Source organism: Nannizzia gypsea, genomic scaffold (assembly GCF_000150975.2).
Source record: "Nannizzia gypsea CBS 118893 supercont1.1 genomic scaffold, whole genome shotgun sequence".
Lineage (NCBI taxonomy): Eukaryota > Fungi > Ascomycota > Eurotiomycetes > Onygenales > Arthrodermataceae > Nannizzia > Nannizzia gypsea.
In genome coordinates, this window is record NW_003345201.1 from 358,071 (window position 1) to 374,260 (window position 16,190).

Sequence of the window (16,190 nt, forward strand, 5' to 3'; positions counted from 1 at the left end):
TTTTTCTAACGGGTTTTATGCTGTTAGGAAAGGTAAAGCAAACACTGCATGCTCCACCGCTGAAATAGAATTATTCTCAACCCAATGTGTCGGGATAATTCCTCATAATGGCATCATGCGTCATAGGATTCGCAATCATTTAGTCTCTTGCAACTTTGCCTTAGGATAATATAACTGGGAACATTTTCGGCGGGAAGTGACTCGTTTGCAAAGTAGCAGGCTCCGATATCGTACTCAGTATGATTATATGCCTGAGAAGCGTCTTTTGTTGGCCGTATGAGCACGCGATTGCAGGGAGTCATAGGATAGAAATCGACCGTTATTTTGAGACACGCGGCATTAGACATCCAGTTTGTACAACCTCTAACGTCTGGAGCCGCGCAGGCTTGTAGTAGCCTCCGTTTGGCGCTTTGTCCACCTATGTAGAGGCTGATAGTGCTAGTGGCGTAGAACCTGTGGGAAAGGTTTGGTGTATGCCTTCTAAGCGCTTGGTTTAAAGAGCGATACTGGGCCAATTTTGGTGTTGTACCGTTGAAATAGAGCCCATTTGCTCATATCACTCTGTTTCCTTCCCATCCAGGGCTCCTAACTTGATGCTCAGGTATAGAGGCCATTTCATAGCTAACTTCGAATTCTGTTCGGTGCATAATTTCCTTTTGGGAATCACTATCTGTCCAAACTTTATTGCCTGGCATCCGGCTTGAAACAGCAACAGATGCGGAATACCCAGATTGGCAATGATAAGCCGTAGAACGCGAGTGGGAGGTAAAGAGTGATTTGTAGGATGCAAAACATGATACCATCACCGCAACAGTTGCCTCCATAGCACTCCAGAATAACAGCCAAGATGGTGGTGGGTGCTTAGATTTCCCGTCAGTCTCAAGGTTGCGAAGAATTGCCATTACGACAACAGCAAGACCAAGCAGAAATAGCCCAACAAGGCCAAGCTTTTGAGACCTAGGGAGAGAAGACTTGAGCACAAATGCAACAGGCACAGACATGACTATATGTTGCGTTAGCCTTCTGAAGTGGGTTCATTATAGTTGTTTATTGAATTTACTTACTTAGAATATCTGTGAGGACGTCACATATAGTAGTCACATACATGCTGATGGCTTCTAGCTTCAAAGTCTTTGCGGATAGGCAGCCAACTAGACGGTCTCACGTCAGTCGAAGGCATGATTAACGTATGGAAGCTCTCACTTACGAGCAGACACAGATGGACAAGCCACTGGAGGCAGTATAACCGAAGCCAAAAAACCCATTATGGTGACTATCGTAATCGCCCACCAAACTCTTCTGAAAGCAGGAAGACTACGAAAGAGCCTCCAGAGAAGGGCGAGAAGACTGGCCTTGACCAAGTAAATACAACATCTGAAGCAGAAATTGCTGGCGAACACTAGCTTTGTCATCATATCGAACTTTTCCAAGAGGCCGGGCATGAGGAGTCCTTGGTTATTTTCGTAAAGATGGAGTAGTAGATAAACGGTCGGAACGGCTATGGTTGCCAAAATATTATGGCCCAGAAGGGATATGTAGGCGAGTCCTGCGAGAACGTCGTCCCAAAATAGTCGTCGATGAAGGCGTAACCTAATCGCGAAGCGACTAGCAAGTAACACAGTCGCAAGGCCAAATCCGACCCATAATGATGCCTACCAAGAGTGTTCAGTAAAACATTGCGGCTTAATGGGTAATTGTTCCACAGAAATACACACCAGCAGTTCCGTACGGCCGATTTTCCGTGCAAGTGTTAGTTTGTCTTCGGCTCCCATAATTAAGGTTGTTTTCCAATATAATATGCGCGTAAAGAAAAAGTCCTAGATAACGCGACGGTTAATGGCTCGACGGTAACGGCCGTCACCAGGAAAAGAGATAGATCTCGAAAGGCGCGACAGGAGATAGAACGAAATGATGAACGTCGTGAAATCAAAGTTATGGGAAACCCAATCAATATAATATAGCAAATTAACCGACATGGTGTGCTATGGCACAACCTCACTTCGAGCGTGCCGGTGGTGGGTACTTCGTATCCGACTCCCACCTAAAACAGTCAATCAAGCGCTAGAAAAATGGCTGGAGTACTCTGTGGTTCTGTCAAACCGGGGTGTTCGATCAAACACGATATATAGATCTTGGTGTTGGGTTTGGGCTTGATACGGGGTAATCTCCACTAGTGGCGCACGCCAGGGGTGAGATCTGACCAGAGATCATGACAGAGTTCGTCCGTCGGTTACAGAACGAATCCTCTCGTGTCGCACGCTCTTAGTAAATCGGCGATGCCGATAGTTTGGGCGAGATCGTTGAGTGCTTGCTTGAAGGTGACAGCCCGTCGCTTAAAATTTAGTTAGGGTATATGAAAGGAAAATTAATCACGATACTTGTTACTGAGCAAGTGCGGAATGGTTGACATCGTTGTGTGCTTACTACCCACGAGAACAACGGAATTTCGTATTCCATGTTCATTCTGATTTTAGGGCAACCTCACTGGCTGAATTTTATGTGACGGGCTGCATTTGGTCAAGACTGGTTTAGCACAAGCCAATTACCGCGAAAGACTGACAGGAGTAGCGCACTTTCTGGCACATTAGTGGGAGGATAGGCAAGGCCTAACCGACTTAAGCTACTCCGTACGGAGTATGTATAGGTGATACTCAGCCGGGACAAAGGGACTGATCGAGAAGGCCTTAGCGAATGTGGCCGGCTGGATTCTAAAGAAGGGCCCGAAGCTTGCGTCAGGGACATATTACATATCTTTGAGAAGGTGACGAGGGCTCCATCGACATGCCAGAGGCTTCTTCTCTGACGGAGCAATTTCCGAAGACTTGATAGAGAGAGGGAGTGAGAGGAAGAACATGGTGAAAGGCGCTCCGTAGCCCATATCGGCAGGCAAGCAACGGTGTTTCCTTCGCACAGGCCTCGATTTAAGTCGATCATGACTCGCGAGCCATGGTTGGCCACATCTCTTTGCGTGGTACCCTGCAGATCCCACAGTAATCTATCGAAAGGACTGCTGCGGAAATTTAACCACCTCATAATCCGTAGAGTCAAATGAATTAATTAATCAGTTCACTGAGTCCCGCAATGAGCCTCAAAAATGCCTCTTTCTCGAAGGTCGGTTAGAAGCATCACGTGACATAAATTCGCCGCCCACCAAGCCAAACGTCAAACCGAACAGCCGCTGTTTGTTGCATTGAGAAACCACCCTGGGGTTCGTTTCCCTTCTTTCGATGGGGCGTAGACGTAGCCGAAGTTCCTTCAACTACCGGGGAATAAAATAACCATTTCATCTCACGCCAGGTGGGGTGTAACTTGAGAGTCATGCTTTGGCGAGAGGACGAAGCAAAGCAGCGATTCTTCAGGGTTTCTGGGCGAACTATCACGGTAAGCGGTTCCGAAATCTTTCTTGTTCACTAAGTGAAAAAGTTTAGTTAGCACAAGACGATAAATAAAAGCGTTACTGGTTTGTGTATCCTCGCGAGCCGAAACCCGTTAAAGAGCGCCGAACTTCTTGAAAGATCGATGTCAGACGCCCTTTAAAAGAGGCCCAGCGTTGGTCCTGCATGTTATTAAACCCCTGCAGCCCTGTCACAGATGAAGTAACGCCGCCTTGTGCCCGAAGCTATCATGTAACTCGCTAACAAGCATGCCTGACCAGTGGAGGCTCGTTGCAAGAGTCAGGGATATCTCGCATATCGCGTCTTGTCGGCCCTATCATGTGATGCGCCTAGCCCGAAGTGCAGGGATCCACAACAAGCAAAATCAAGGCAGAGGGAAAAACATCCTGCCAAACACACCGTGAGTGTTACCGCGATTTTTGACCGGCTTTGCGTTATTGTTTTTCTTTTGTTATGGGAGGATATTTTGTTTTCATGTTTAGATGGAGCTCGTTTGGCTTGCTTCCCCATGTCGCTTCTTCATCGCTGGCCCTAGGGCAGCTTGAACCCTGGTCCGAGTGAAAGCTTGACTGAAAGAGTCCCGTTGGAAATATCGATCTCTGTTGACAGTACCGAGAAGTGATGTTTTCCTCTCTATTTAGACCGAAGCGGAAGCAGAGGCTGGGGCTCTTCTCGCCCCCTGGGTCCGTTGGGCAGGCTGAGAGAAACGTTCGTGATTTCGAGGCCGATGCTCAGACCGAGCCAGAAACTGCTTCAGAAGAAGTTATCGGAGACTATGAGGAGGAGTACGAAGATGCCCCTGATAGCGAATCTCAAGCTCCTCTATTGCCGATGTTTTCTATCCATCTTGGTATGAAACCCAGTTTAACTTGTTACTCAAAACATGTTTTGAGCCAGAGTTAATATACATATATTGTCTGGTATCTAGATGCAATTCCTGTTTATCAACTCACCCATGACCTACGGCTATTGATAGCATCACGCTGTGAGACGACGTTGACATGGGATCAGCTTCGATCCCCTCAGGTCTCGCAGTTTCTGCTGAAACCCATACAGCAAATCATCCATGCAAGACATCTTACTAAAGCTACTCTCTATGCCTTGATGGTCAACTGCCTCCAATTTGATAAAGAGGCTACTTCCAACCCAGGTATTAGCGGTGCCAGTCGGACAAGAGCAATGGTTTGTGAACTTCTGGCCATCAAATTGCTAAAGGAATACAACGTGCGAAGTCTGATAGACGCCTTGTCATATGATTTTCATCCGCTACAAGGCCAGGCCTCTAAGCCGTCTACCGGAGCTTCAAATGGTCGACCATGGGATAACAACCAGGGTTCTCATGCTTTACTTAAAGACGTTCGAATCTCATGTTTAGAAATTGCTATCAGAGCCCAGGCAAAACGATTCTTGGCGCATCCCGTTGTAGTCCAGCAGCTGGAAGCACTATGGGCTGGCACTATTGTTTTCTATTCCGGAGCAGACAGCCTGCACCGACAACCTATTTCGGATGGTCATTTACAATATCAGGGCTACGGCGCCATCCACATGCCCGGACCTCGAGTCGACACAAAGGGTATTCCCACTGTACGAAACAAGAATATCTCCCGCCGTTCAGTATCAATTTATGACCCACGAGATGCGTCTCTATTTAAGTTATCTAGGTTACGCGTCCCTAGATATCGGCAGTTATTATCGACGCTTTCCTACGCGATTCTGCTATGTCTCTTTCTCATCTTACTCCAGAAGAGACCGCTGCACCTAACTGGTTTTGAGATGGTCTTCTGGTTTTGGAGCGCCGGGTTCATGCTAGACGAGATCGTTGGCTTTAATGAGCAAGGCTTTAGCCTTTACTTGATGAGCTTTTGGAACATGTTTGACGTCGGGATTCTAGTCCTGCTTCTTATCTATTATGCCTTGCGTCTGTATGGGGCAATTGTCCCTCAGGATCAGAAAGCCTATGCAGCGGGACTCGCATACGATACCCTGGCTGCTAATGCGGTGCTTCTACTGCCACGACTTTTTTCAGTTCTTGACCATTACCGATACTTTTCGCAGCTGTTAATCGCATTTCGAATGATGGCTGCTGACTTGATTGCGGTGCTTATTCTTATTATTATAGCTTGCAGCGGGTTTTTCGTCGCCTTTACCTTTTCATTTGGCGATACCAATGCCTCACCTAGCTCGGTTGCCTATGCTTTGTTCCAAATGGTCATGGGGTTTACTCCAGCTGCTTGGACCCTTTGGGATAGGTATAATCTGCTTGGGAAGATTATTCTGACCCTTTTCCTATTCATATGCCATTTCCTGGTTATCACGATCCTCATCACTATCCTCACAAACTCCTTCATGGCTATTGTCCAGAACGCGCACGAAGAGCATCAATTTTTATTTGCCGTGAATACTATATCTATGGTGAAATCAGATGCTCTATTTTCTTATGTGGCACCGACCAATGTCCTCGCCTGGGCGATTACTCCCCTGAGATTTGCCATACCCTTTCGAAGTTTTTTGAAGCTCAACCGTACCGTCATCAAGATAACGCACTTCCCGATTCTCTTCTGCATATATCTTTACGAGCGCACTATATTGAGGCCTGCTGCTGTTGAACCCACTGACCTGATTAGGGGCAGATTCAATCCAATTACACCTACCGGAGCCCAAGAGCGCTCTTTTTCACCTTTTACTCCACGTGCCAGGTTCCGTGTACGGGAGCCATCCGTTGCTACACATCAAAAGGATAGGGCTTTAGACCAAGTCTTTGACCTGCCCCGTGAAGGCACTACTTACCAAGAACCTCGGCGGAGCAGGGCCCGCCAACGCTTGTCCACCACCAATGTCAGTAACTGGATGCGGAATATTGGAGACGGAAGCTCTAGAGCACCGCCGGAAGACCAAGACCGAAAAGTGGTGGAAGACTTGGAGGCAAGGCGAGTGTGGCCAGGCCGGTTACAACGACGACGAAGAAGCCGAGGAATGAGCGGTCATAACTTTTTCACAGATACTACTCGGTCCTTTGCCTCAGACCCAGAAGACTTCATGAGTGTTGCATTTGAGACGACCAAAGTAAACAGGGAACCTAGGCCTCACCTTTACTCTCAAAGGATATCAGTGATGCCTGCACCTGCACAAACTGACGTTGAGGTTCAAGGTGACGATGAGCTGAGCAGTGATGAAAACGGTGGAGCCGATTCTAGTAGAGACGGAGACTTACCTGATCCTAGGAAAACTCAAGAGACTATCTTTCCTACGGATAACATACTTGAAAGCTCAGTAGAGCCATCCCCCATGCTTTCAAGGCCTTCAACGGCCCGACGGTTCTCACGAAGGAACAGCCCATCACGTACCCCGCGAACACCGCGGCGCCATCACTCGAGGAATCCTTCTGCAGCTACAATACTCTATAACCCCGTACCACCAGAAGCTACCCAGAGTATGGCTAGTTCTAAACCTCCATCTCCTAGACATAAAGGAAAGAGCGGGACAACCACTCCAAATCGACGCCGACCACAGACCAACCTGAAAACTTCACAGCTGATAACGCGACCACGGCCGATCCCACAGCCGACAGCGGCGGCATTTTCTGTCCCCGATCATGGTATACAGTGGTCACTAAATAATCTACCAAGTCAACGGCGGCGTCCTTTATCCCTTACTCTGGGCTTGGGATCTGATATAGGAGACAACGAAGCGCTTGGCGGAGGTTTTGTGGGCGGTATACCTGGAAGCTTCAACACTCAAATGGCATATGCCATGGGGGAAATGCAACAGGAAAGGAGGAATGACAACAGAGACATGCTTAGCCGGCTTGTTCTCGCACGGATGAAGACGCTTGAAGAAAGCTTCAGGGATGTTTTGAACGAAGTCAAGGATCTCCGCCATGCTCCCGGGAGAAAAGAAAGGGTTCGCCCCGCTACCTCACGTAGACAAAATACCGCCACCAGCAGCCCAAAACAAGGAGTAGAGATATCGACTAGGGAGGAATCTCGCAGGGGCGGTGAAAATAAGCTACATGCTGCATTTGAGCTCAAAGATGAGCGGCTCAGCGAAGAGAGGTCGGAGTCCTCATCAGACTCCAAATTGAGGTCTTGCTGATATAGATAGATATGCATACCACTAAATTAGAACTATAGACAGAACCAAATTGATCGTCCATGCTTATTACTCTCTGGTTATACCCTTGTTGGTTGCCTGCATAATGTGAAGTACTTTTCTGATAGTGCCAAGACATGACAATGCAGGAAGCTTGGGCCAAGCCATGCAAACTAGACAAACCCGCGCGTATCTTGTTACGCTTGATTGCGACTTGCCTTCTCCAGCTTCACAGTTGCACATAGAGATTAATCTCAGGTTAGACCAGCAGGGAGACACTGGTCTAGACGATAACTCAGAGCCTGCACATACCCTTTTTCAAGACTTTTAGGCCCTATTTGCTTCCTTTTTTCTCTCTTTCATTTCTCTGAGAGCGTAGTTACTGCGTGAATCTAAGGATTGAGCATTAAGCATGGCATCCTCATCAAGAGCGTCCAGCCCGCTATTGTAGTAAGTACACCTGCATATATATGGGTCTCACTCTCTACATATATCTTCATGACTCCGCGGCTGACATATCTACAAGTGCCTGTATAGCGCATAGGACAACTATCCTCACAGAGCACTCGGTGCCTGGAACGTCTTCTACCTCGGCTTCATCATTGGCATCCATAATCCTCCCCAAGATATCTCACGACTCGCCTCAGAAACTCACGTACACTCATGACCGACTATTTATCCACTACATTGCTGATTCGCCCAGTGCCTCTTCGGCACAGGGGAGCAGCCAGACGCCAGACTCCCACTCGGCATTGAGTTACTTGGTCGTTGCCACGGCCGAACAGGGCCGTCGTATTCCCTTCGCGTTTTTGCTCGAGATGAAGAGGAAATTCCTTGCGAGCTATATTCCAGATAGCACTGATTACGCCGCTTTGCCAGCCTATGGGTGTGCTGCCTTTAACAATGACCTACGTGGCTTGCTACACACGTTCAACACAACGCCTCCATCCGATTCACTTGCTTCGGCCAGGAGAGAAATCGATAACGTTCGAGATATCATGACGGAGAATATTGAGCGTGTTCTGGAGAGAGGAGAGCGTATCGATACCTTGATTGATAAGACTGATAGGTTGGGAAGCAGTGCTCGTGATTTCAGAGTACGTAGCCGGGACCTACGACGCCGGATGTGGTGGAAGAATACGAAGGTTATGGTCTTGCTGATTGTTGTGGTATTGTTCTTGATATACCTGTTTGTTGGTATGGGATGCGGCCTGCCGGCGTGGGGAAGCTGCGTGGGACGTGGAACCCACCACGAGGAATGAAACACTGACGGACAGCTAACGCCGATACCGTCTCCGAGTGGCGTTTCGTTTCCATTTTCTCTTTTCTTCGACTGATATTGCAAGGTTCCAAGTCGGTTATTTCTGGCATCTTGCACAGCATTTTCTTCCATGCAATGTTATTTATCTGATTAATGCTTAATATATAGCTTATAGCGTTCATAGTTATTACGAGAGATGCAGATTTGGCCAAGTATAAGGCATTTTAGCCGAATAAATATACATATGGATTGCGCTTGAATACCTTGGTGTTGCGAAGTGCTTCTTAGTGTCCCCTACCATCAAACCCGCCTTCATCAATGAATTCTCTAGAGGCAAGTCTGCAGGCAGGGTTATTCAACTTTCTTACCTCCCACGATATTGTGGAAGGAGAGCGAGGAATGTTCTTAATATCCGCCAGTCGTTTACCTCGACAACCACTAAAGGTAGGTTGGCGAGGAGATAATACGGGCGTAAAGAGAAAATGGGACAGCAATTGGAGACATATCTATGATGGGAAAGTTAGAGAATCATGTAAGTTTTGGTATTTCATCTCATGAGACAAATAGAGTAGGCCCCTGATATCTCCAGTCCATTTGAACACCTGGGAACACGTAGAAAAGTAGAAGCATTCAAGATGTGACGCCCAAACGAGGCCGCGTTCGTTAACGAGCCTGGAACAAGCAAGCAGTAAAGACATGGACTGGAGTTGAGGAGGGTCCTAACACAATTCAATATCAAACCACAATGGAGAGATAAGGAAAAGTTTCGAATATGGTGACATTTGTCTTTATCTTGGTCGTTTATAATTTTTTCCCACGTTCCCATCCATTAATAACACCCAAAGAAACTACTTCCCTGACCCAAATCAACCGGCTTAGGAGGACTTGGCTCTGGCAGCACGTCCCTTGCCCATTCTCTCGAGGATGCTCTCACGGTCCTTGTCGAGCTTGAGTTTGGTGATGACAACCTTGGATGGGTGGATGCCGATTGGAACAGACTGGCCATTGGATTTCTCGCGGCTGACTCGCTCGACGTGGACGACATACTTGAGGCGATACACGGATGTGATCTTTCCTTCGCGGCCCTTGTTGGTTCCCCGCACAATGGTGACCTCATCATCCTTGCGAATTGGTATCGATCGGACCTAGACAGGTTATACTCGGTTAGACGAATGTCTTTTCCCTCGGATTCTATTTTGTCCTGTCTGTGGTGGTGTGGTGTATTAGTCTGATGGTGCTGGATATCAACGTACGTTGTGCTTTTCACGGAGCTCCTTGCTCAAAGGGGCGCTCATGATGGTTCGTCGCTCACTGGAGGGAGCGCTGAAGTGCGTCTTGCGCGACTTCCGTCGGGAGCAAGCAATTGCTATAGTTGAGGAACAACTCATGGTCAGCACTTCGAAATTTGGACATCCAGATCAAGCCGTCTTTGAAAGCAATCTCGCAGTAACCAGCTCTTCATCTAACAGCAGAACCAGCATGAGAAATCTCACGTACCTGTGTTAACCTTAGCCATCGTGATATGCGATCTGACCCTGGGGGAAGTGTGGTCTGTTGGATGTCGACGGCGTGTTTCTCTTCAAAGTTGAAATTCGACGTTATTTTTTCGTTGATGCAAAATAGTGCGAGACTTGTGGGTCAGCTGACCTGCGCTTCATGGTTACTTAAGCGCGAGCTAGGGTTTGCTGACTCATCAGGAACTTGGGCTCCGTCAAGAACGACGCGCGCGAGGATGCGGCGGAAGACGAAGCAGACGAAGCAGAAGAATAAAAAAAAGTAGACGAATTAGACGAGCCCTGTGGACAAAGCGGAAGAAGAAGTGCCTCAGATAAGGAAAACTATGAGATAGGAACGTTGCTGGTGGCAAGCTGGGAGATATGGTTCCCACGCAGTCGTTTTGTTTGTCTCTATGCGTCGCTATGACTTTTGATACCCGCAAGCCTCAGCAACAAGTCTTAAAGCGCATTCACACCGTCCACAGTTGAGAAACCGAGAGCCTTCCGGAAAACACCTCTAGCGATCACCTAAGATATGGCCTACAACGGGTATGGCTACCCTCAATACCAACACACGAACGCCCGAGCCCAGCAGAACCAGGCCCAGCACGCTCCTCCGTCGTCCCAAACCCCAAAACTGGCAGCACCGGCACCCCAGAATAGCTCCCAGGATTATGGGCAACGGCACGGCAGCTGGAATGGACAGAACGCATCTGGGCCACAAACATCAAATCAGCAAAATGCTAGTAATAACTACTGGATACCTTCAAACAGCACCACAGGCCAATCTATAGCCTACCAGCAGCAAGTGTCATATCGTGTGTCAGATACGAACCAGGCAACAAACTCTGTGCATCAATATAACGGCCAGATACAGCCTCAGAGCCGTACCAGTACACATGGTGCGACCAACTATGGAAACGAATCTAACTCGAGCATGGATACAGTGCGGGATACGGTGAATTCCACCAATCACTATATCTCCAACTCCTCGCCGGGCCAGACTGCCACGGTTCCTGCAGTTGCAATGTCTCAGAACCCTCGGTCTTATCAACCAAATGCGCCACCACATCAGTCCGACTATATGCAAAACTCTCGCACCGCTGCGGCCACAGCGATGACTGCTTTGTCCACTGCCGCTCGGCGTAATTATACCCAAAATGTGCCAGCTACCAATACAGACTCTTATCAGGTATCAAATTCAGTTCGGTATAATGCGCCGGCCAGGGGTCCTACCCGGAGCCAGCTAGCAACCAATAATTCAAACTCTTCAAACACAGTATATCAATTTCAGGCTAGCAATTCCGGCCAGGCTTTTGAAACTACAGGCACGGCTGCTTCTAGTACCTTACACCAGACAAGTAATACCCCGGGCATGAGCACTCCTTCGGTCACTTCAAGCGCAGAACCCTCACCACAGCTGCAACACCGCGTCCACCAAGCACAATCTACTTCTCACTCTCCCACTCTCCTTCAGCATCCGGATAGGACTAGCTCTGGTTCTCAGATGCGCCCTCCGCCTCAAAAATATTCTATGAATAATGCAGTATCTGATAACGAGCGTCCTTCCGCAGCCATGAATCAAAGTGCTTACTCACAACCAACTGATGCGAGCTCTGTAATTGCAGAGTCCGCTACTCATAATTCCCTACCTAGATTTGTCGATCCAACCAACGTATATAACCCTTATTACCGCCAGTTTGGAGCTTCGGGGGCTGCTCACACTGCTCACACTGCTCACACAACAGTTGAGTCTGATGCAGCAAGTGTGGCTAGCGGAATAGAAACAACACAGGTAGTAGCACAGCAAAATTCCACTCAGTCCCCGGCTCTAAACGTTACAGAGTTGAATGCGGCGCCTACTACAACACTATCTAATACGGCCTCCAAGTAAGTAATGGACTACTACCTATCCTCACTACAAGGTAATCCTAGCTCACCGTCATCAGTGCTCTGAATGGATCAATAACGAATAAGGGTCCAAAGGATACTCCAAAACCTCTTTCAAAGCCTCTTTCAAAGGGTACTCCGAAAAAAGTGAGGAAGAAGCCAAGTCGAAAGACGAAGTCTGCGGCGGCGGGCACCTCAATCATTACGGCAGTTGAGCCCCAAACCGCTTCAAGCACACAAGAACAAGCCAATGACAAAGAAGACACAGCTACTCAGATGCAAATAATGCTTGACGAAATGCGCAAGAAAGACCCAGACTTATTTAGATCGATCTTAGCTGCGAATATGGTTAGTTTAATATTCCTTCTGCCTGTCCATCCACGCCATACTTACCTTTTGTCTTCATAGAGTAAACAAGAGAGTAATGGACAAAAAGCCCAAGTTCCAGCCAATGTTGTTGATGGCATCACCGCAAATGATTGCTTTGCAGACTCTAGTACACCCGGTTCAGCGCAACCTCCACAGCTGCCCCACTCCAATCATACTATACCGCTAAAAGAGACACGCAAGAAACGTGCAGCAGGTGAAGCGGTATTCCGAATAAGTACGCATGCGCAAAAAGGCGCTGCACCTTCAACTGTCAACAATATGTCTACTGGAAATATACAAGCTGAGCAGCGGCTCCTAGAAGCAGCATTACCTTCTACCACGCCTGGTGAAATGGAGAGTGGTGTCGAGGCTGCCAGCCCAGGACAAATTACCAAACTAGGCTTCATTGATGGTCTACCTGACTTGGGAAAATTCCCAGCATTACGACGAAAGCGGAAACCGAAGATCAGTCTTTTAGGCAATGGCTCCCATTCTGATTCTATCAGCATATCAGGCTTGAATAATGAGGTAAACACAGCAGACCATGGTGGTGGAACTGCGCCAACAGCTCAAGCAGCTACTACTATGGCCCAGCCATACGCTGCCTTAAGTATAGAAGAGCAACGGTTGAGCCTGTTGGATAATTTCACTAGGACTGGAAATGCTGAATTTCCTCAGTCACATGCTAACCCTCCACCTACGACTAAAGATACCCAGCTCTCCCAGGCAGATCATGTCAATACCACTCATCAGACTCCACCACCCCCTCAAGTGCAACGGCAGTCTTCAGGGGAGGAAGTGGGAAAGGGGGGGAACATGACTTCCATTTGGCCTTACCATAAGCGGCGGGTCCTAACCGAGTCAGCGTGCGAATATATCGCCACACTCCCAGGAAATGGCCCCATTACTCCCGAATTTGTATCGAGTTTAATTGAACAGAATCCTAGCTATGTACAGCTTTGCAATATGTTGGAGGACCATGGCTATACGGTAAACAAGGTCCATTTCGCAAAACATCTTTTACAAGCCTTTCCAGACCTCGGCGAGAGCTCAAACAATGCAACGAAGCCCATTTCGGAGCCAACGTTACAAGCTCCTCACCCCAGCTTGCCTGTTTCATCCTTCGTATCTTCCACTCCTGCTACTCCAATACCTCAGCAAAGTCCAAAAGCAACGAAGCACCATATAGGCACTGTTCCCGTGAATTCGGGAACAAACCTTCCTCTATCAAAAGAGGAGCAACGTCAGAAGTCTCTGAATTTACTCCATATATCTAAGCGTCGCATGAAGAATGCTCCCCAGCGCCGCACGTCCATATCTGCTTCACCCGCACCCCAGCCACGCGAACCCTTTCCTAACTCTAAGGAAGCCATGGCTAGGAAGCAAACTTTTGCCGAGATTGTCGACCTTTCTCAAGCATTTAGTGACGAGGATGAGAGTGGGCCCGAGGACGAAGAGATAGATCAGCCAAACCAGGTTATCGTTGGGGCTGATGACCCAATGGACACCTCACCAGACGTCCCCATGGAAGATAATATTCCCTCTATTCCTGTCCAGCCTAATACCACAGAAACCCTTGCTCAAAACCCATTAACGGACCGCGAAGTAGTTCCGGCTGCCCAACCACAACCTACTCGATCTCGCGAGCCGTCCCTTGCAACCCAGCCTACGGCAGAGGAACCCGTTAACACAGCCAAGCATAAAGAACACAACGGAATACCCCAGACTACTGGAATAGAGGATCTCCGTCGTTTTAATGGTATTATCAAGCCCATCAACAAAGCCAAGGCCCTGAAAAGATCATACTACGATCCTAGAACAATCGCTAGAGATATCTTGATTGCCGCTGGCCGCCACCCCACAGAACGTCCACTCAACCATCATTTGCTAAAACTGAAGGAAAAATTTCAATTTATTGATTACACCTCGGATCTCGAGACATTCCGATGGGATCTCGTGGACCCTGGTGGTCCTCCTCCCCCGAAAATTACCCCTGAGCCCCTAATACCCCAACCCAAGTTTCATCCACGTGATACCTCACGTGATGCAACTAGCGGAAGGCAATACCAGTCGCTTGATCGCGCTCCCTCACAGTTAAGAATTTCTCACACCATCAACGCCGATTCTGCTTCTCCTTTAAGGGCTATGGCTCCAACTCCCACACGATCTTCACATGCTTCTCCTCTTCCTACAAGACGACGACCTGGACGTCCGCCGGGTGCGAAAAATAAGCCGAAGCCTGTCCCTTCAATCGCAAGACATGTCGAAGTTGCTATCCCTAGAGCCACGCCACAGCCCTCATCAAATACCTATGCAATATATGAATGTCATTTCGATAGTTGTGGTGCAAAACTACACAACTTTGAGGTCTTCCGAAAACACGTCTTAAAACTACATAGCCAGGCCGGTGAAGATCAGGCAGTTTGCTTATGGACAGGTTGCGTTCCTACGCAATCAACACCGCGTACCTTTTCTACCGGTGGGCTCAAGGAACATTTAGACAATGTACATCTAAGTCCACTGGCTTGGAAACTAGGCGACGGACCCAAGTCTGTATCCTCTGGTGAGGCTAGAAAGCTCCATCTACCGATTGTTATTTCTTAATCACTAGAATTTCTCTTTCTCTTCTCCCCTTCTAGGACACCCATGCTTTAACCCAAGTTCGTGCCTTTATGATGATGAAGGCCGTGCAGTGGTATCTAAGGCGACAACCAACGGTTCTACCCCTGCCATTATTTTACCTACTACGTGGCGCCCAATACGTGACTTTAATAAGAATCACGGGCATGACAGCTATAGATCAAGTGCTCTCCAGATTATGAGAGCACTCTCGGCGAAACAGGCAAATGTGGGCGCGGGGTTAGGACCAGGAGGCTGTATATTAATGAATGAGCAGAGGCAGGGCACTGTTGTCGCACACGACGATGTTTACAGAATTTTACCAGCGGGGAAAAGAGAATATTAAGGAATCTGCGCCATTCATCTAGGCATATAGGAGCACTGGATCGGTGTTGTGGCAATTTTCCAGTTTTGTTGGCAGCGGGGTGAAAAACAGTGGCCATTTCTAAGGCCTCCCACGAGTAATTGTTGCTATTTACTGATCTTTTTCAGAGGTAGACAGGTTGTACCACTAATGGAAATTATTCACTGCAACGCAGTGCGCAAATGGAAGTAATTGGAGGGTTTTCTCTGGCCACGCCGCCATCCGTAAGCTCAAAATAACCCTGCCAGAATGTGTGTATCCCGTGTTTCACTGTCCACGTCAAACTGTCCGTCGAACCCCGTATCTCTAGTAGTTGCCAATAAATAAGAACCATCCCCTTGGAACCATACGACAATGATTCTAACTCCTTCTCCCTATTGCGCCAGTATCAGAATCCCCAATAACTTTTGCCGTTTGCGTCGATCCAGAGCTTTCATTGACTCTGCTATGGTAGGCACACGCGATGAATCTATATCCGACGAGGCTTTTGAATTAACCTCTAGGAAATGGTAGACAACAATGAGAAACATTGCGCATGACCCAAGGAAGATGGCGAGCTGATAGAGCTCGTTATCGGTTATCATTGTGATGGGTATACGAGTAATATGGCGTGGTGGAAAGAGGAATTGTGGGCTATATCTGGAGGAGAATGAGCGTATATGCAGTCCTATCACATAAAAAGGCATCTTAATTAGCAGCCAGAAGAT

General features: G+C 48.0%; 5 protein-coding genes across 5 annotated transcripts; 3 read left to right on the top strand and 2 right to left on the bottom strand.

Moving 5' to 3' along the window:
* Positions 1 to 551: 551 nt before the first annotated feature.
* Positions 552 to 1,772, bottom strand: MGYG_00120 (hypothetical protein; the record flags this gene model as incomplete). The annotated part of the gene is made up of 4 exons (XM_003175981.1): positions 552 to 1,003; positions 1,065 to 1,151; positions 1,208 to 1,652; positions 1,716 to 1,772. 4 exons carry the CDS (start codon positions 1,770 to 1,772, stop codon positions 552 to 554), a joined length of 1,041 nt encoding a protein of 346 aa, XP_003176029.1.
* A 2,244-nt stretch (positions 1,773 to 4,016) lies between these two features.
* MGYG_00121 (hypothetical protein) lies at positions 4,017 to 7,487 on the top strand (the record flags this gene model as incomplete). The annotated part of the gene is made up of 2 exons (XM_003175982.1): positions 4,017 to 4,245; positions 4,324 to 7,487. The coding sequence occupies 2 exons, from the start codon at positions 4,017 to 4,019 to the stop codon at positions 7,485 to 7,487; spliced, it is 3,393 nt and encodes a 1,130-aa protein (XP_003176030.1).
* A 409-nt stretch (positions 7,488 to 7,896) lies between these two features.
* On the top strand, positions 7,897 to 8,746 carry MGYG_00122 (vesicle-associated membrane protein 714; the record flags this gene model as incomplete). The annotated part of the gene is made up of 2 exons (XM_003175983.1): positions 7,897 to 7,934; positions 8,011 to 8,746. 2 exons carry the CDS (start codon positions 7,897 to 7,899, stop codon positions 8,744 to 8,746), a joined length of 774 nt encoding a protein of 257 aa, XP_003176031.1.
* Positions 8,747 to 9,620: 874 nt separating this feature from the next.
* Positions 9,621 to 10,261, bottom strand: MGYG_00123 (60S ribosomal protein L26; the record flags this gene model as incomplete). Its single annotated transcript, XM_003175984.1, has 3 exons — positions 9,621 to 9,890; positions 9,999 to 10,111; positions 10,243 to 10,261. 3 exons carry the CDS (start codon positions 10,259 to 10,261, stop codon positions 9,621 to 9,623), a joined length of 402 nt encoding a protein of 133 aa, XP_003176032.1.
* A 515-nt stretch (positions 10,262 to 10,776) lies between these two features.
* Positions 10,777 to 15,465, top strand: MGYG_00124 (hypothetical protein; the record flags this gene model as incomplete). Its single annotated transcript, XM_003175985.1, has 4 exons — positions 10,777 to 12,131; positions 12,191 to 12,479; positions 12,540 to 15,063; positions 15,140 to 15,465. 4 exons carry the CDS (start codon positions 10,777 to 10,779, stop codon positions 15,463 to 15,465), a joined length of 4,494 nt encoding a protein of 1,497 aa, XP_003176033.1.
* Between the last annotated feature and the right edge of the window lie 725 nt (positions 15,466 to 16,190).